The 21,294-nt window shown below is 34.4% G+C and overlaps 1 protein-coding gene across 11 annotated transcripts in view; it reads left to right on the forward strand.

Moving 5' to 3' along the window:
* RAP1GDS1 (Rap1 GTPase-GDP dissociation stimulator 1) overlaps nt 1-21,294 on the forward strand; it is a 157,066-nt gene that overhangs the window by 57,252 nt on the left and 78,520 nt on the right. For all 11 annotated transcript variants that reach the window (XM_059065888.2, XM_067035531.1, XM_067035533.1 and 8 more), the window contains 2 exons: nt 1,078-1,200; nt 3,960-4,085. In XM_059065888.2, the coding sequence (XP_058921871.1) occupies nt 1,078-1,200; nt 3,960-4,085 (249 nt within the window). The remainder of the gene's footprint in view (nt 1-1,077; nt 1,201-3,959; nt 4,086-21,294) is intronic.

The following is a 21,294-nucleotide window of genomic DNA, read 5'->3' on the forward strand; positions in this document are numbered from 1 at the left end:
ATAAATTTAAATAGAATGTTTTAATGAGCCTTATAGCTCCCTGTTTTTATACGCGGGCCTCTCACCGTTGTGGCCTCTCCCGTTGCGGAGCACAGGCTCCGGACGCGCAGGCTCAGCGGCCATGGCTCACGGGCCCAGCCGCTCCGCGGCATGTGGGATCCTCCCGGACCGGGGCACGAACCCGCGTCCCCTGCATCGGCAGTCGGACCCTCAACCGCTGCGCCACCAGGGAAACCCTAGCTCCCTGTTTTTAAACAAAGCCATTCCTCTTCATTGTTAAGAGCCAAAGAGTAATTTTAAATTTTGTTTCCTTGAGCTTGTCTCTATTTCCATCATCATTCCAGGTTTTCCTGTTTTTTATTTTAATAGGTCATGCTTTTTACATGAAGCGGCTTGATTTCATACAAAGGCTCTTTATTTGTATTTTAACAAAGATGGAAAGAAAAGGAAAGAAGTAGGTCTTCTTGAATTTCTGTATCACCATATAGAGTTCTGAATACCATGGCCTTATTGCTGTTTACTATTTCCCTTTTTCATTAGTGGTGGTTTGAATAAGTTGTGTGAGAAACAGTAATCATATAGAACTGAATAGTCTCTTCTGTCACTCCATATAAAATGATATGAGGTGAGTTTTTTGCACATTTAGTTGCCACTTTTTAAAAAAATTGCTGTAGCATTACAGGTAATCATAGAATTCACATGTATTAATAACACACTGTTAGAGAATTCAGAAGGGAAGTAGAAAGTAATCCATTCCTACTCTGAAGAGACAGTGTTGGAAATAACATTGAGAAGTAAGTTTGGTATGCAAATGGTATATTCAGAAAAGATTCTTTTATAATCTGTAGATTTGGAAAAGATTGTATTAGAAAGTGTTTTGCATAGATAAAAAACTGAACATAAAAGCGGCTTGTGGAACTGAAGGTAATTTTATATAAATATACACATTTTAATATATAATGAACTGTTTCTGTTATGGATGGTGAAAATTCTTAAAGAAAGAATTTATTGTAGATGAAGTTGTCAGTGTTCGTGTTGAAGATATTCACTGAAGCTCTTTGTATGTATCTCTTTCAGATATGGAAACAAGTGAAAAAATCCAAGGAAGTGGAATACTTCAACTGTTCGCAAGTCTGTTGGTTCCACAGTCTTCCTGCACAGCCAAAGTAGCTAACATCATAGCAGAAGTAGCCAAAAATGGTGAGGTTTTCCTCAAGAACTTTTCTGCTGGGAACATCTTCAGTTTTACACCCTACCTGTCAGTATGTTTTATTAATTTATGTTTTAATTTTGTAGATTAGACCTTTTTTCTTTCTTTCTATTTTTCTTTTCCTTGACTTTTTTCATGTGATGAAATGTTGTTTAAAATGACTATCATTATAGTCATTCTATTCATACATTTCCCATTTGCTATTCCATTCCTTCAGAGGAGAATTAAAGAATAGCACTGCTAGTCCTTCCTGTACCTGTATCACTTATTGCTTTGGTTACAGGATTCTTGAGCTGCCACTGAGTCATTCATCTTCATTGTCACAGGAGAGCTTACCCTTTTTCAGTGTATACGTTGGTTTGTGTTATAGCCAGATAAACTCACTGTTATTATTATTATTTTTTTAATCTGACCTACTGACGTTGGCACTTGACTGCAACAGTGTAGTTGGAATACATACTCTGTTTTCTGAATTCACCTTCATGAGAAACCTTTATTTCTTAGGTTTCCATGTAATGACAGCAAAGCGTAGATTATAAAATAGCCATCCCATTATATATGGCTTATATCCAGTGAGAGGGGATTCTTTGGAAGAATTATTTTGTAGCAGAAATATTTGTGTATGATTTTAGTGTAGTCAATTTGAGAAAAACACTGACTTCTTAAAGCAGTTTCTAAGCCAAAGGGGAGGCCATGCTAAATGTAATACCATTAGTATGCCTCAGTTTGTCAAAGTTTGATATTATTTTTAGTTCTTTTATTTTAGTAAGTACATATATTATACCTTAAAAAAAGAAACTTTAAAATTCTGGCTTCAGTTTTGCACAATTAATTTTATACATTGTGTAATCACTGTGGCAGGTGGCATTGTAAAGTATGTTTTTAGCCCAGTAAAACAACATGTTCATATGTGTGTTACCAAAAAGAACTGCCATGAAATTTTTTCATTTGTTTAGAGGTGCTCAAAATATCTTTCAAGTTCCAGTGAGGTTCTATATTGGTAAATCATTTTTTGGTTGTTAATGAAAACTGACCATCTATTGTTTGTATGAACATCTAAGCTATTGTAATTATAATCATTATGCTGTGCTTTGGAGTTGAGCTGGTCATAAATGTGCAGAGATTCCTAGTGGTCTGGAGTATTTAGTGTACTTCAAGCAGATTTGAACTTTTCTGAATAGATAGGGATCACCTTGGAACAACAAAGAACTCCTGAAGCAGATCTAGTTTGAAAATGAAACCCCTCCAGATATTGTTTGTTAACTCAGAGCAACCAGTATCTAAATCTTCTTAGATGCAAAGCAGCTTGATTTTTAAGATCAAGTAATTTATTTTTAACCTCATTAGAAACACAGTATAGTTTCCAGAAATCAATTTCTGTCTTAAAACTTTTTTTCTTAAGAATGAGCACACACACACATAACATAGCTTGAGAAATTTTGAATAGATTCTTTTTTGAAATGGATTGCCGTTCCTATATGATCTTATTACTTGCTAGTATCAGTCCTCAGAATACTTGGTCACAGTTGCGTGATAACTCTGCCGCTAGAGGTTGCTTCTCATAGATGTCAACTATGCTTTAAAGACATAATTTATAGCATTTATACTTTTAATCTGAGGCTTGTTAAGGGCAGGCCACTAATCCCTACTGGTTAAAATAAATGGGAGCCATTTAAATGGTTGTTTACTGCTTAATTGCCACGTTGTTTTTTTTTTTAAGTGACTGGCTGAGAAAGTGGATTAGAGTCTTTTTTTAAAAAATAAATATCTTCAGAAATGCAACATGACCCAACAGAAATATTAACTGGCCTTATATTTCTTCTGGTTAGAAACCTGACAATGAAAGAAGATTGTGTGAACCAGAGAAAAAAAGACATTGGAAGTTGATCTGTTCATCGTCACTCTGCTGTGCACCTTATATAACAATATAATATCTCTTATATAACAATATAAGAGAACTGTTAGCATATACTTGTTAGATTTGGATTAATTATAAAATATAATTATGGTTAAATTTGTACGTACAAAAAGAACTCTCTAAAAATTAGCGTACCTGACTATGTGCTGATGTTCAAAATCCAGGGTATTAGTAAGAAGTTCCAGGGGCAAGTTTAACGTGAGAGCATAGCTATGACCATAAATTGCAGTAAAAGATTTTGATATCTTTTAAATAAAGTATTCCCCTATATAACAGATTTAAGGTGGATTTGAGGCAGAGGAAAAATAAAAGGGGAAGTATCTGTGAATATTTCTTCCTTTTTAGAATTGTACTCTCAGAGTGTCTAATAATAATAACAACAACAAATTTCTGAAACTAGGTACTATTATGTGTCTACAAGTGCTGATAACTGAAGTTGAAAATGTGTAAAAGCAAACAAAACCTTTACATCTTATTCCCCTCCCCCAGCTCCTCCCCCTCCCCCTCCCCCCCCCCTCCCCCCCTTCTCCTCTTATAACATCCAGGTATAAGAAGATAGTGATAAATTAGGTATAATGAAAGTTAATGAAAAATTCTTTTGGTTTATGGTAGAGACTGTCAGCAAAGAAAAATATGACCCCACTCATTTTTGTGTACTTATTTCATGAAGTATTTAGTAGGGTTGTAATGATACTTTTAGACAGAAATGTACTCTTCGGATAGTAAGCCATCTTAAACATTTTAATATTAGATATTTATTTTATTAAGGGAGGTTTTTTTTATGTAATTGAGAATCCTTATATTTTTAATTAAATATGTTCTTCTTTTCAGAATTTATGCGAATTCCATGTGTGGATGCAGGATTGATTTCACCACTGGTGCAGCTGCTAAATAGCAAAGACCAGGAAGTGCTGCTTCAAACTGGCAGGGCTCTAGGAAACATATGTTACGATAGCCGTAAGTGTTGAAATAGCAATGGTACACTTACAAACTTTTGTTTAAGAATTATGATTTTCATAATAATTCTGCTTTTAGTGTTAGCACTGTCTTTTCTAGGCTAAGACATTAATGTGAGCCAGTATGACTTAGCTCCGCTTATGTAGCTGAATCTATGGAAATTCAGGCCATAATATTCTTTTAACTAAGACTTATCTGAAATGAATTTTTTCTCTGATATCACAAATGATATTTTCAGAGAAAAATAAGTCACTTTCTAAGAGTTGGAGCTTTTAATTTTAGGAAGAAATATATCTTCTCAATTAGGTTTTATTGAAGTACCATCTCTGCATGAGAATACTTCTGAACACATTTTTTAGTTTCCAAGTCTGTCCAAATACATTTTTAATTACTTGCAATTCAGTAAAGCCATTCATAAAAACCATTATCTTCTCAAGAGCTAGGTTGGCCTATTGCATCTTGCATTGACTCCATTCCTATTTGTCATAATGTCATTGTCATCCTCACCACTTTATATAATATACTGTTCCTACTAGGCAAAGAGAAAGCAAGAACTTGGGTATGGGTATAGATATTGCAAATTTTCTACATTTTCTACTTTTCCTTCCCACGTATATGCAAACAAAATACAGAAAAAAATCTTGAGTATATTCAGTTTAATTAGGCTTATCCTGATTTTCCTTAGATTTCTGAGACAAAAACACATTTTTTAACATTCACCTTTAAAGTCTCCTAGGAATTTAGTTCTATTTATACAACTAGGATAACTTTTATTGTTTATTTTCCCCATTGAGTTTATGTACAAAAATCATAGATACCTCTTTTATAATATACAGTGTTTCAAAAAGTGATTTGTGCATATAAGCCAGACAGAAAATAAAATCATAAACATATTTATTTATGATAAAAGAAGGAAGCAGAAAAAAAGATTGACACTACAGCTTTTAGTTATAACTTCTCTGTAGCAGTAGTGGTAAGACTAGCTTCATTTATTCTTTCCTTTTTCTGGAATATTATATATTATATCTGAGGACACAGGATGTCTTTTAATGTGAATTTTACTTGGAGAATTTCAGTCCCTAATGCTGCTTATAAATTTACCTATCTGTGCCTTCATTCCAATTCTTACTATCCTAGAGTATTAGCTTTGTTTATAAAATCCTAGTGCTTTATGTTTATAACTTGCATTTTCATATTTAGGATTTTTATTAAACACTATAGCTTCTGACGTTAGCTTTCAAGAATGAATATGTATTTTATATGATTAATTTTAACAATATATATTTAATAGACCTCTGCAGAGTAATAGGCAAAGATTGATGGCAAGTATTTGGAGAGTATAATCATTACTCTTCTTATTTTTATCTTCTGTGTTTATTACTAGAATTTAAGGCTATCAAAAGTATTTTTTCATCTTTGTTCAGTTTAGATATTCTTGAATTATGCATTATTTGAACATCATAGGAATTACCTGTTTTGAGTACTTTTGTCCTAGAGTTTCACTTAATATTGGCAGAAATGGAAGAAATACCCATAGTGATCTATTGTCTCATCTTGCTATGATTTTTATGGGCACAGAGTAATTTTATTTCCTGTATATGCTAAAGAACCTTGAAGTTAGGGTAATAAATGTCTAGTTAATAAGATTATCATTTTGATGAAACTGAAGTCCATTATTATGCTGTTTATCATATCTGTTTACTCTGTTCTTATGAGGTATACAGTATAAAGTCTGTGGATATGCTTTAGGCTATGAAGTTAATTTTTTGTTTCATTTATTTGTGAATATTTATAACCACTTTATTCTCATTCAATTCAATGAAAATTATAGTTAAATAGAAAATTAAGCATAGTGAATACAGACTTTTTATACTTTTGAACCTTGTTTAAGGAAAATGAAGTTAGTAATCTTAAAAATGAATAAATATAAGAAGTGATTTATTACTGTAAATCATGTGGTAAAAATGTGTTCACTGTACCATGCTGTCTTAAGCATATAATTTCCATAATACTGTATGCTTTCTTATCCTTTTATTTGAAATTAAATCTATGTCACTTTATCAGTGATTTCTCCAGAATAGTTGTAGGAAGAGTAGAGCACCTTTATTTTAATTACAAGAATGATATCAAAGTCTATAAATGTGATGCTGTGTGGTTGATTTTTTAATTTACTTGAAATGCAGTGACATTTTATGACAAGCAGGAGTTTGAAAGAACCCAGAAATTAGATTTCTCTCTTTAAAAAGTATTGAATAACTTCTATTTTAATTAATTAATCAACCTTCTTCCCTCTTAAGAATGTAATGCTTCATTCCTAAAGGGAGAATAGAAAACTATAAATGACAGCCTTGTAAATACAAGGAATCTTCTTCTTACAGTTAACGTGTGTTTTAAAATTCACGTTTGTATTTTATCAAACTTACCCATAGGACTAATCAGTTTATTCTTGTTTTATAAATGTATTCCAAATGAATAATTTTTTAGTGTGGGTTTATTCAGAATTTTATTGGGCTTACAACAGATAGTAAAGTCAATGTATACATAAAGTAGCATGGGAATTCAGTATTAGAGATAAAAATTGAGAAATTTGTACATATTTTGTAGATTTTTATTTTGATACTTAAAACGTAAGGCAATTTGCCAGCATATTTCAGTTAACAGTTCTTTATGAAAGGAGAGCTCTAACTGTAAAAAGAATTACACTTACCACAAAATTCATGGAAATCTTTTGAAAAAAGTAGGTCAGATTTCAGATTTCCCAGCTTTGACAGTGCCCATTTTAGGGAACTCTTCCTAATGGAAGGAAACTGTCTTATATATCCTAACATCAGGTAATAGACTGATATAACTGCCAAATGGGACAGGATGAGGCTTTGTTGCTGATGAACTTTTTGAATCCTACCCAGTCTGTCTCTTGCATATAGAGATGAAAGCATCAGCGAATGGGAACAGTTTTCATTTAAAATGCCTGGTCTTTTTTCTGTGCTTCCAGAGAGCTGCCAAGGCATTTATGGATTTCTCTTTAGAAGTATCCAGACTTCTGATATAAGCAACGTTTTAACTCTTTGCCCTTTAACTTCGCCAAAATAATTCTTTTTATAAGAATTTGACGTCTTTTAGATCAAAGAAGAGAGAAAAATTATATTTCAATTTGGAAAGAAGTCAGCAAACCTGTGATGGGATATGCTAGGGGATATGATTTTAGATAAAGTAGTATTACATCTCAGCAGTGCATACATTTGTCCTGTTTAATTACATATTTCTCTCAAAGGTGATATGGAATAAAATGAGCCCCTTTTTCTCCTTACTTGGCCATCTTTGTGGTATTCTCTTCTTTTAATGATTAGTTTTGTTTATAGAACTGTGCACATTTAAAATTGCTTATATAATTAAATGGTCTTATAGTATTGAAGAGCTTCATGCTAAATTCCCACCCCATGTGTATAATTCGTAGGGATAAATTGGTGACTGGAGATTGAGCTTTCTCTGTTTGTAGATGGTACTGTTTGAGGTCAGGAAATAATTGATATCGGAAATACTGGTTAAAAGTCATTTTAGTAGAGGCTAAAAGAAAATGATTGCATGAAATTAAATATTTGTGCCTTTTTGTATACCAGAGAAAGAATAATATAGAATTCAAATTAATACATATTAAAATTAAACAAATATACCTCTTTACAGAAATGAAATTAGAGCTTTTGATTATATAATTAGTCCTATTATTAGAAAGATGCACACTTAAGAAGCTTGTATGACATGCTGTCTTACATGATATAAAGAAAATTGAATTCTTGCTCACTGATGAAGAAATAAATCTACCAAAATGAGGTGGTAATCGGGCTTGCCAAAGCCATTGTTTATGAGGTAAACTAAATATTGTTTATTTCAATGACTTCAAGAAGTGTAAAAATGAAAGGATGCCCAAGTACATGCATGGACCTATTTATATAATAGTGATTCTAACTGTGCTACACTATTTTTAATGTAAGGGATGAAGAAAAAATTTATTATTCTGACTGCAAACACTGAAAAAGAATTAGCAATAATTCTATAATATTTCATAATGTAAGTTGGTTAGATAAGAATGATACAGACGTGCTTTGAAATTGCCTAAGTAGTCAGAATATGTTTGCAGCAGTTATATTAAACACAGAACTATTTATATCTTACATTTAAAATGTTTGTTTCAGTGATATAAATTAGGTTAAGTGTTTGATTACGTTATTAAAGAGTTTGCAGGTCTATAGATTTGTCCTACTTTTTTTAGTATTCAATTTTAGAGTAGAATAGAATTATCAACCAATAAGTATAAAAATAAGATTCTTCGGCTTTTACTAATCAATCTGTTATATTTTTTAATACATTTATTATCAGAGTACATCTTGTGTATAAGAATAAACAACTGTATGCAACTGCTTTTAGAGACAGTAAATATAGCTATTATCACATGAAAATCCTCTCTTGTAAAGATTTCCTACATATATAGTAGTTGGAAATAGATGTTGTTTTGTAACGCTATCATAAGCTCTATAAAAGGTTCATGCCATTAAAGAGCTTTTAATATGGTGGAGAAAATAAAATGCACAAAGGAACACAACTTATGGACAATTACAGAGTACACACTAAATATGTGGGTTTTGATCAGAATGAAAATAAATGGGTGATGGGAGTAGTATTTGGAGACATTTTTAGAAATTAAGCAAATAGTGCATTGCTTATAAAATATAGTTTATTTTTAAATTAATAAAATTATAAATAAGTGAAATTTTAGTATACTCTCTGGAAGGCAAATATTACAGATTGATAAGATTTCCAGATCTACCATTTACTAAGTTATCATTTAATCATTCTGAATTTTAGTTTCCTCATTGGAAAAGTGGACTGTTGTATGGATTAAATAAGGTTTATATATAGATGTACAGTATAAATTATGAACTGCTCGGCAAAGGAAATACGTAGCATTTATGTATGATCATTTGTCTTACTCAGTTTGGGCTGCTGTATTAAAATACCATAGACTGAGTGGCTTAAACAACCAACATTTATTTCTCACAGTTTTGGAGGCTGGGAAATCCACCCCAGATCAGAGCAGTAGTAGATTCAGTATCTGGTGAGGACACTCCTTGTTTGGCCACAGCCTTCTTATTGTATCTTCACAGAGAGAGGAGAGCTAGAGGAAGCAAGCTCTCCTGTCTCTTCATTGAGGGTTCTACCTGCATGACCTAATTACCTTATAATGTCATAACATCAGGGGTTAGAATATCAACGTATGCATTTTAGGAAGACACAAACATTCATTCCATAACATTATTGTTTCTAAAAAGTATGCTGTGACATAATGCAATGCATACACTAGTGTACTCAGGATATTTTTTTTAAGTATAAAGGACAGAATCCATATAAGGAGAGGCAAAGATAAATCTAGTAAGAGTCAGGGATAATATACTTACCATAATGAGCACTAATTTAATTTGAGCATCTCAGTTGCCAAGGTGAAAAACTTGATATGCTATGTAATTTTTATTTTATGCTAAGGAGAAATTTTCTAGCTCTTCAGTTAAACAAAAAACTGTTGAGACAGATTCTAGAAGAGATTTATCATCAGGATATCATTAGCTTCTTAGATGATTCTGTATACATTCCTTTTAAAATATGCAAAAGATATTGGTTTGCATTACACAGTATCTTCAATAACGATTCTAAAAAATTGCTCAAATAGTCTCCATATGATTGTTTCTTACACCACATCTTTAACAGAATCCAAGAAATAATACGGAGTACTTTAGCAAACGTAGTTCTGTTTGGACAGTATAGCCCAAATGTGTTGTTTTTTGGTAGTTGAACTTGATTCAAGCATACAACTTAAAATTTTCAAGAAGTTTTGACTCGAATATATTTCCTAGTTTATTTTAAACCAAAATACAGTTCTACTTTACATTCGTTATACCTGCTCAATTTCTGTGTTGTGTAATGTATCCAAGTTCTATTTTCTGAGACCAAAAAATATAATTATCTTTGATTTTTAAGCCTGTTATCGATTTGATAAAATTTGATTTACAGGATAGTGAATATTTAAAACTACCACAGTTACATGAATCTATACACATGATAAAATTGCTTTGAACTATACATGCCCACACACATACACAAATGCATATAAAGACTGATGAAATCTAAACAAGGTCCATAGATTGTCACTTTCCTGGTTGGTATATTGTATTAGAGTTATGTAAATGTTACCCTTGGAGCAAGCTGGTTGGAGGGTACATAGGACCCGTCTGTACTAATTTTTTTTTTTTTTTGGCAGCTTTCTGTGAGTCTCTAATTATTTCAAAATTAAAACTTTCAAAAAGTCCACATTTCTAAGAGGCATACATATATAATCTCTGGGAAATGACCTTGTTTCTATCAGCCCTACTTGAGGGAGTGGGAAGAAAAAATGTATACAACATAATTACAAACTTATATACACATACATATAAACATTTAAAGTATGACCTAAAACAATAATTTTCTTTTTATTGGATTTGTATAATTAAAGTGGAGGACAAAATTGCCTCTCATTTTTTCTCCCTCCAAATTTGACTTTAAGGGAAAAAATTCAACAAAACAATTGACAGCCCTAAAATAAAATTTAGGGAGAGACAATTCATATTTTTGGGACCTTGATCAGAACAGGTAATCAGCAGGTTCTGCCTTCTAGGTATCCTGTAGGGATAGGTTAGGCATTAGCACTCCTAGTCTCGGGAGGATTTCTGTGTTGGGCCACAAGCCTCTACTTCAGGTGAGATTTCTGGTGAGTCAGGATCAGCCTGTAAGTAGTTTATAATTTACCTTTGTTCTGGAAAAACCAACGCAAATAATATGATGGGGAAAATGGTTTTGCTGGTAATCACTTCTGTTTAATTGTCCAAGTGTGTCTCCTATGTTTAAAGAGTTTACAGTGCATTCAAGGTAATGAAGCATGTATGTCAATGAGTAAAGTAGGACACAGTGATGGTGCTGTAAGAGGATACACAATAGAGATCTAGGAGGGAGCTCATTTGTGTTTGAGCCCTTCCAGTGGTGTTAATAGAGGAGGAAGTAGTCAATCTGCATAGTATCTGGACATGTGGAGAAAGGATTAGGAGGTTGTTCAGGAGCACAGAAAAGCATTTTAAAAGGTAGATAATATAGTAGAGAGATATGTCTGGAACTCGTATTGGAGAAGGGCTAGTACAATGGGGAGCCATTGGAGGTATTTGAGCAAAAGAGTTAAATGTGCAGATCGATTCCATAGAAAAAGTTAATTTGAAAGAGATGTACATTATAGGATAGGCAGTTGCCCTTAACAAGAAGTATGTATCTGAAACACTTAGCGAGCGGACTTCTTCAAAATACATTTTCTTGGCCACACCCTAGAACCAGTAAATCAGAATCTCTGAGACTAGAATCTAACGTATCATCTATATTCTGCAAACACTCCCTAGATGATTCTAATGCACATTCCTACTTAAAAACCATTGGACAGTGGACTAGATGAAAAATAACCAGTTAGAAGGTTATTGTTTCTTTTCAAGCTTGAAGAATAAAAGAGAGAATAGAAAGGAAGAGAGGGTGTGTGTGTGTATGTGAGAGAGAGAGAGAGAGAGAGAGAGAGAGAATCCAAGAAAGTATCAGGTAAGAGAAAGGAGTCCACGAGTCCAAAATTCAGATCTGGATAATATCAACAACAGAAATAGATCTCAACCAGGTGGATATGTTTGGAGGCATGTTGAATTTGAGGTGCTGTTGTCACATTCAGGTGACAGAGCTTTGAGATTCATGCACTTAAAAGTGATGGTTGACCCATGGGAATAGAAGAAATGTTTAAAAGAAAGTGTGAGGAAAACAGCCACGTTTTGAGTATAGAAGAAGGAAGGAGCTTATGAAGAAGCACTGAAAGATTCGAGGAAAACAATTTTCTTGTCATGGATTCCAAAGAGTTGGGTGATAAACACTGTCAAGTACTGCCAAGAAAAATACTGAATTTTGATCATTTGATTGACAGACATTCATGTTTAAAAAAAATCTGTAAGTCGAGTCTTGTGGAGAAAGAAATAGAATTTCAACGGCTATGGTGAGTAATGAGGAAACGAAAAGACGGTATTAACTTTCTAGAAATTGATTGAGAAAAGAAGAGACAGAAGCGGTTTGTGGGAAGGGCAGCATTGTGAGAGTAATTAGAGTAATGGAAACAGGAATTTATTTGTTGGGCTAGGACCCTATGGACAAGGACAGTAAATTTCCTGGAGTAAATGATTGATGGACAAAGATCATAGATGAAAAAAGAAGAAATGAAATCTTTGGTGTTAGAATAGGAAGGGACATTCTTCCTGAGAAAAAGAATGGGAAGGGACATTCTTCCTTAGAGAAAAATAACAAGACAGGTGAAACTATAAAAAAAACAATTTACAGTAGTACAGAGAGCAGTCAAAAGAGTGCTTCTGGCGTGGCCTCCATCTTCCCAGTAAAGTAGAAGTCAAGCTCATTATTAAATAGAAGTCAGTTGCAAAGTGACGGTAAGAAGCTTTGGTGTGGGGAAGGGATCAGAGTTGGGGCTGTAAGGCATATTATAAGCAGTCATAAGGACATGATTTTTAGGTAACCAAATGGTAGTGAAGGTTTACTGTAGGTAGAGATCTTGATTTTGCGTTCATTTATCAATTTGTGTTGTGCACTTACAATGTATGTAGGCTAAGGGGTTGTTTTTGTGCTGGAATGTGTGGACAGGGAAGAGCCACTGGAAGAAAACTTGAAATTGGTATTTTCAGTTCCATAGAAGGATTCCATTTGTATTGGAAAGGGAGGAGAATTGAGGTAGAGACATCAAAAAGCCATTATAGTAGGGCTTCCCTGGTGGCGCAGTGACTGAGAGTCCGTCTGCCGATGCAGGGGACACAGGTTCGTGCCCTGGTCCGGGAGGATCCCACGTGTCGCGGAGCGGCTGGGCCCGTGAGCCGTGGCCGCTGAGCCTGCGCGTCCGGAGTCTGTGCTCCGCAACGGGAGAGGCCACAACAGTGAGAGGACCGCGTACCGAAAAAAAAAATAAAAAAGCCATTATAGTAGACCCAGGTATGATACCGTAAATACTGACTGCGGCAGAGAAAATGAAATTGAATTTTGAAGTGAGATTGGATTGGATTGATTGTCATTAATTTGGTTGGTTCTTGCAAAGTACTGTACCAGGTTTAAGGTTAAATATTTAGTAACCCTTCAGCTAGTTTCTACTTGGAGGAACTATGATTTTTCCATTTCTGTGCTTCATATTACATTCAAATACCTTTTGTTTATTAAAATGGTATTTTAAAATCTAACAGTCTATAAATTTTTACCTTCATAAAACTTGTACGGCAAAGAACACATTATATATTTAGCTGCTTTTTTCTAGTGTTTGATTAGTTCCCACGTACCATGTTATAAAAAAGCCAATGCCTTGTTGAAGAGATGGACTAATAGTTTACAGGTAGTTGTGATCAATTTTAATAGGTAGGAAAGTAGAGGCAACGTGTGAGGGAGCATTGTACATGGCAAAAGTATTAGATGATTATTTTTTTATTTTTTTGCGGTACGCAGGCCTCTCACTGCTGTGGCCTCTCCCATTGCGGAGCACAGGCTCCGGACGCGCAGGCTCAGCGGCCATGGCTCACGGGACCAGCCGCTCCGCGGCATGTGGGATCTTCCCGGACCGGGGCACGAACCCGCATCCCCTGCATCGGCAGGCGGACTCGCAACCACTGCGCCACCATATATGGTTGCCAAATTGAATTTTGTGTGTGTGTCCCTTGGATACCAGATTCTCTCCTCTCCTCTGCAAAGCCTAAATGGCGTTTGGAATTTCCCTTTCCTGATTAACAAGTCTTAAAAAGGGTAGGGGAAGTCTATCTAATTATGAAGCTCTGCAAAAGTAAGATTTTTTGTTTGTTTTTGCTGGTGAAATCTGTTTTTTTGCCAGATCTTTACTATCCTAATTTCACCTGTTAAAGGTAAAGTCTGTGTATAGACACATTAAACATAAAATGTCTAGTCTGCTTATTGAAACCCTGTCAATACATAGTATCCTCTGCTCTTATGTTCTGTTAATTTTTCTATTTTTCTTCTTTGTAACCAAGCTAAAGTACTGAAAACTTTCTCTATTTTTAATCAAAGTTATCCCTACTGCGTGTTGGGAGTCTTTCCCTTGGTTGGGAAGGAATATAAAAGATAAATACTATTTAAAGGTGAATAATTCACATTCTTTTTGCTGAGTGGAATAATGTACCTTTTGAGAAACTGTGCTGTTATTAGTTTAAGTTAAATTCTAAATCATTACTACATATACATGTGAGCACACATGCAAATACGTATACATCGTCTAGGGTAGTTTTTTTAAAGTATGAAATAGTTTGATACAAAAGCATCTCATTTAAAATAGTTGGGGGCTTCCCTGGTGGCGCAGTGGTTGAGAGTCCGCCTGCCGATGCAGGGGACACGGGTTCGTGCCCCGGTCCGGGAAGATCCCACATGCCGCGGAGCGGCTGGGCCCGTGAGCCATGGCCGCTGATCCTGCGCATCCGGAGTCTGTACTCCGCAACGAGAGAGGCCACAGCAGTGAGAGGCCCGCGTACCGCAAAAAAAAAAAAAAAAAAAAAAAAAAAAAACTAAAATAGTTGGAATAAAATTTAATTTTGATCTTGAGCAATTAGACTAATAAATTGGAGCAGAAAATTATTTACATTGTTACCTGAATTCTGTTCAGAAGTCATTTAAAGTAATTTTATGAAATAACTGAGTTTAATTAATAATTTGTTTATAAAATACAGATATTCTGTCTTTTGCTGATACAGTAAGTCCCCTACATATGAACCTTCAAGCTGCAAACTTTCAAAGATGCGAACTTGCTTTTCATCAACATCAGGTGTGAGTGAAATTGCAGCCTGCCCTCTGTCTCCTATTGCTGACGATCCTTCAGCTCTACCATCTCCCACCTCCCTCCCTCCTCCCGATCCTTCAGCTCTACCATCTCCCACCTCCCTCCCTCCTCCCGTCAGTAACTCTTCTTGCCTGTTTACTAGATGCCGGCCTCTGAATGCCAGCTGTTGTGCTGTACTACTGTACTTTTCAAGGTACTGTACTGTAAGGTTAAAAATGTTTTCTTTATTTTTTGTGTGTTTCTTTTCTATGTATTATTTGTGTGAAAAGTATTATAAACCTATTACAGTACAGTACTATATATTCGATTGTGTTAGTTGGGTACCTAGACTAACTTTCTTGGACTTACGAACGAATTGGACCTATAAATGCACTCAGAACAGAACTCGTTCATATATAGGGGACTTACTATAATGTAGAAATATAAAAACCTGGTAAATAGAGTAACTTCAGTGATTTCTTTAGCAAATGCAGTGTGACTTACGGATGCTCTATTATTATATAAAGCCTTTTTAAAAAAATTAGAGTCGTCAACAATTTTGACTGATGTGAGAAATCTGTTGGTCTGTATAAATTAATACTGATATCGGTAGGCACGCCAAAGCTGTCCATCGTATGCCGTGCTGTGACCTAATTTTAAACTGCATCTGTGGACCTAGTGCTTTGCTCTCCTGATCCTGCATTATAAATGTAAATATATAAATATTTTAAATTATCCTACATTAAATAAAGGCAAATTTTAAACCTGAATATAATACTGTGCCACCAAATTGCAAGCTTTATGTTTCCTTTTGGTCATGATGTTTTTTTCCTTCATGACTCATTTTTGTAATTTCACTGGTGTAATATTTATAGCTTTTGCTTTTATATCTAGTCTCTCATGCATTTTACCGGCTACCTGCACCTGGATCATGAATAAGTTGTTTTTTTTGGATTTCAGAAAAGATGTTGATGGGTTTAAATTTTTCATTTGAATGCTTAAAACATATTTGAGTATGTCTAAGGTACATAGTAGAAATTACCTATTTTGACAAAATTATAGGGGAAAATGTAAGCATCAGAAGTTAATTTTCTTCCCTAGTAGATTTCATAAGTATGTTTTGACTTTATCTTGAAAAACAAGGCAGGTATGTCTATTTACCAGTACCCTGCTCCTAAAAAATAAAGTAGCGCTAGGCAAAATTAAGAGACAATATATTTAAGAAGAGTACAAAAATCCTTTATAATCTTGTGTATCAGAATAGACAGTATGTCTGACTTACAAAAATACGATACTACTAATGATTTACATCCTGACTGCCAACTTATTTTGTCTTTTTCATGCACCCATAACAAACAAATTTATAGTTTATGTAGACTACCAACTTTTTTGGATATGAAGACCTTCTTTTCAGCACCAAAAATAATTGTCCTCCCCCACCTTTGAGGATACTGCTCACATACAGTAATGATTGTACTTACAAAATTTATTTATTATGAAAGTTCATTTATACCATGTAGATTCAAAGGCTAGAATTTTTACATTGGGGGATAATTCTTTGTCATTTACAAAATGTTTATTTTGAATCTAGTCGTATGATGCTGAAGATTGCAAATCAAAAGAGACATGCCATCATAGTAAAATAGCTAACCGAGATATAACCTGTAAACTCTTCTTTTTTAATCAGCCTTCTATATGACATAGGGAAAAAAACTATCTCTACTAAGTGAGATTAGAACTAGAAACATGACTTTATGTCATTGAAGGTATGTGTTTATGTTCCTCCTTATAGAAAGTCTCAGTACATACACCGTGGGTCATATGATTTGAGTGGTTTTTTCCAGTAATGATGATGAGTAAATCCCAGGAAATTCTCATTCTGTGCCTTTGTATTATTTCATGTATATATATGCACCGAATACTTTAATCAACAAATACTGATTGAGCCCACTGTGTTCAGGGCATTGCTGCCAGGTGTTGGGAATCATAGAAAATAAGAGCGAGAAGCCCCTTTGTGGGTATTGCACAGGAGGAGATAGATAGTAAACAAGTAAACACTACAAAAAGAAGATATTTACAGATTGTGATCATTGGTATCAAGGAAATAAACAAGGTGATATAATGGAGAGTATCTGAAGGTGAAGAAGATTCTGTTTTTATCTGAGCTGAAGTCTGAAAAAATGAGAATAAACTAGCTATTTAAAGAGAAGGGGAAGAATATTCCTTAGAGAAGTATAGCAATTGCAAAGCGCCAATTGAGGACAGAACTTAGTTTGGTCAAAGCACAGGAAAGAGACCAAGGTATATGAGATGCAGTGGACAGGGAGAGTGTTGTGTAGTAAAGTGGAAGAAATAAATAAGACCTCGATCGTAGCCTTGTGGGCCATCCCAGAGTAATGAGAAGCTGTCAAAGGGAATCTGGCATAGATTTTTAAAACATCACTCCTGGAGCTGCATGAAAAGTGGGTTGAGAAGAATGTAAGAGTATGGAAAGGAAGTGTGGAGACCAGTTATAAGATCTGTAGCAGTCCAGGCAAGAGATGATGGTGACTTGGATTAGGTTTGTGGTAGTGAAAATGAGGGGCATGAGAAGAGTTCGAGAAATACTTAGAGTGGTGGATGAATCAGCAATAAGGGTAAAGGAGAAGTCAAGAGTGATTCTTAGATTTGGGACTCAAGCAACTGAGCAGAGGACGGGGTAGTTTACCAATGAAGGAAAGAACAGAGGTTATTTTGTTATGTTTTTCTGAGTTTTGTTGTTATTGCTGCTTGTTTTTGTTTTGTTTTATTTTGTTGGTGGCAGTAATAAATCTGAGACTCTTAATAGAGAGATACAATAGGAAATGGCAAGTGGGCAATTTCTATATCTTTATATTCGTATGCACTTTGGAGATAAACATTCAAAAAGTTTAAATAATCTCTCTTGTTGAGCAAAATATTCAGACGTTACTTGGAAAGAATATGTGGATTCAAGGAACAAGCTTAAGGGCATAAAGCCACATAGAATTCATGAAATTTTTTAAAAGAAGAGGCTTTTAGAAGTCATCTAATCCAACCCTGTCATATTTAACAGATAAGGAAACTGAGGCCTGAGAGTTCACATGACTTTTCAGGATCAACAGCTAAACTGGTCATAGTGTTGAACTAAAATTCATGTCTCTTGTTCATTTTCTCAAAGTACTATAATTGAAGAAATTATCACTTTCATAAACACATAAATATGTCATCAAATACCTTTATGTTTCAGTATTAATAGTTCAGCTGTTAGAATTGCAGATATAGGAATATGTTGTAAGTATTTTGCTAAAAGCTAATCTTAAACCAATATTTTGTTTAATCTGTTTTAAAAGTCAAAAAAGTAAACTTTACCTAATTTGAAAGAAGATAGAGCAGAACCAAGTGATGAAGGAGAAGCTTTTCACATTTCTCCAAATTTTAAAACTTTATGTAAAAAAGTCTATGTGTATATAAGCATGCACACGTTGGATCCTTTATTCTCATTTTCTCTAAATGCAGAAGAATGTATGAAATATTGACTTTCCTCTTGATTCATTGGGAAATGATGAACATTTAGATTTGATGGGGATTCTTAGTAAAAACTAAGGAAATCCAGTTAAAAATCTGAGGGTTTTATGATTCTCAATAAACCAGCTAGACAAACATTGATAAACCCTTCAAGTTTTCAGACAAGTACCTATTGCTTTGTACTATTTCCTCTGCACACAAGGTATATAGATAATAAAAATTAAAATTATACTGTCCTTACTAAATATCCTGAATAATTCTTCCTTTCCTGGGATGAAAAATAATAGAAAGAAATTTATACACATCTTACATATTTTTAATAAATATTTTAAATTCAGTTTTATTCTGTTTTACTGATTGATACACCCTTTTAAATTTCTCTAATTTACTGGCTTAGCAAAGTGAGCTTTTCTATTTAGTAGTTCTCTAACCTAAAATTTTTCCTCATACTGTGCTCTAAATGAAATAAATTGGGATTTAAAGTAGAAAAACCATAATAATGTAACAAATAAGCAGCAAAAAAATTTCCTGAGTGACCTGAAAAACCTTAAAATAAGCAGTGATAAGACACAAGAACAGAAACAGGGGACTTCCCTGGTGGTGCAGTGGTTAAGAATCCGCCTGCCTATGCAGAGGACACGGGTTCGAGCGCTGGTCCGGATAGATCCCACATGCCATAGAGCAACTAAGCCTGTGTACCACAACTACTGAGCCTGCGTGCCTAGAGCCTGTGCTCCGCGACAAGAGAAGACACCACAATGAGAAGCCCGCACACCGCAATGAAGAGTAGCCCCCACTCACTGCAACTAGAGAAAGCTGGCACGCAACAACGAAGACCTAACACAGCCAAAAATAAATAAATGAATAAATTTATTTTAAAAAGAACAGAAACAGGTTCTTTCCTTTGGACAGCTTGTCATTTGAGTGAACACCAGGTGATGCTTGTTTTTTTCCTCTCTCTTCTGCATAATGTAGTATGGGTCAGTTAAGTATTTAATATATGTTGTTTGTATCAGCTAATCTTTATTAGACCAGATCAATATTATGTAGTGTTCCATGATAAAGAAAAGAATGAAAAGAAGATATACCAAATTATTTTTCAGATTGGTATATATTTCATGATGCCGTAAGTGAATGAAAATCGGGCAAAATTTTAAAAAAATAATTTGATGTTAAAATTGACTAACAACAAAGCCACCAGGTGAAATATTTAATGATTTCTGAGCATGGAATCAATTGCATCATTCTTATGTGAAGGTCTAGTTGCTTTTTTCCTCTTCACAATTCTGAATCGTTATGACAATTTCTTAGCACTCATTTCTAGAATTTTATTTTTTAATCAACCTTTCTTTTAGCCCTGAATTTTGTTCTCATTTTTTAACTTAGATGATTATTTATTGTAAAATTAATTAGAAAAGTTAAACATTAAAGTTAAAATCAGTTTTGTAGAATGAGGCTGATGCTTTCCTCTAGTGGCCAAATTGATTTTGGAGCAGAAGCCCTATGCTTGCCTAGATATGAAGCTAAGGTTTCACTTCAGTTTGATATGCATTTATTTAAGTACCTCTTATGCTCAAGAATACATGCATTGTCCTTTATTTTAAGAATTTTCCATTTTTACTGTATTTGAGAACTTTTTAAATACAATTTTTCAGTGGCACACCACATTCTTTTAACTGTAATAGTGCTCAATAACCATATACTCATAAACGTACTCCTACCATAAGATCCAGCTATTTCATTTCTAGATATTTAACCAAAAACTTGTACATCAGCATTCACTGCAGCTGTATTCACAATAACCCCAAACTAGAAACATCCCAAATACATTTAGGTGAACAGATTTAAAAAAAAATTTGTGACATACAATGGAATACTACTCAGCAATAAAGAAGAATAAACCACTTACATACCTGACACTATGTATAAATCTCAAAATCATTAGGCTGAGTTAAAGAAGCTAGACATAAAAGAATACATATTATATGAATATATTTATTCAAACTAATCTAGAATGACAGAAAACTGTCGTTGTCTGGGGACAGAAGTGGAGGGAAAGATGGCCTGCAAGGGGACATGAGGAATCTTTTGAATGTGATAAAATGTTTTGTATTTTGATTGTGTTGGTAGTTTCTAGGATGTGCAAAACTGTCAGAACTCATCAATTATATCTTTAAAATCTATGTGTTCAATAGTTTATTTTACATAAATTTTTCCTTGATAGAGTTAATAAGGAAGGGAATCCAATCAGAATCTAAGCAAAAAAGTACACAGTTGGGTTTTTGTTTTCTTTTTATACACCTTTTATACACCTTTTTATACATTTTTATAAATGCCAGTAAGGACTTGAAAAACATTCTGAGAAACATGACAATGAATCTTTTTCTAACCCTTCTAGGTAAAACTTCTTTATTTGTACTTGCACTGTACTCTGAAAACTTAACTGTTTACTGCATAAATATTTTCCTTCATACTTGTCTCTCCTTAACTATGAATTAGTTATCTTTGTATTCCCCAAACCTAGCTCAGTATGTGAAACACCATAGGTATCCCCAAAACATTTTGATAAATAAACACAGGGAATTGGGCTTCCCTGGTGGCGCAGTGGTTGAGAATCCGCCTGCCGATGCAGGGGACACGGGTTCGTGCCCCGGTCCGGGAAGATCCCACATGCCACCGAGCAGCTGGGCCCGTGAGCCATGGCCGCTGAGCCTGCGCGTCCGGAGCCTGTGCTCCGCAACGGGAGAGGCCACAACGGTGAGAGGCCCGCCTACC

This window comes from Kogia breviceps, chromosome 6 (assembly GCF_026419965.1).
Source record: "Kogia breviceps isolate mKogBre1 chromosome 6, mKogBre1 haplotype 1, whole genome shotgun sequence".
In the NCBI taxonomy this organism is placed as follows: Eukaryota; Metazoa; Chordata; class Mammalia; order Artiodactyla; family Physeteridae; genus Kogia; species Kogia breviceps.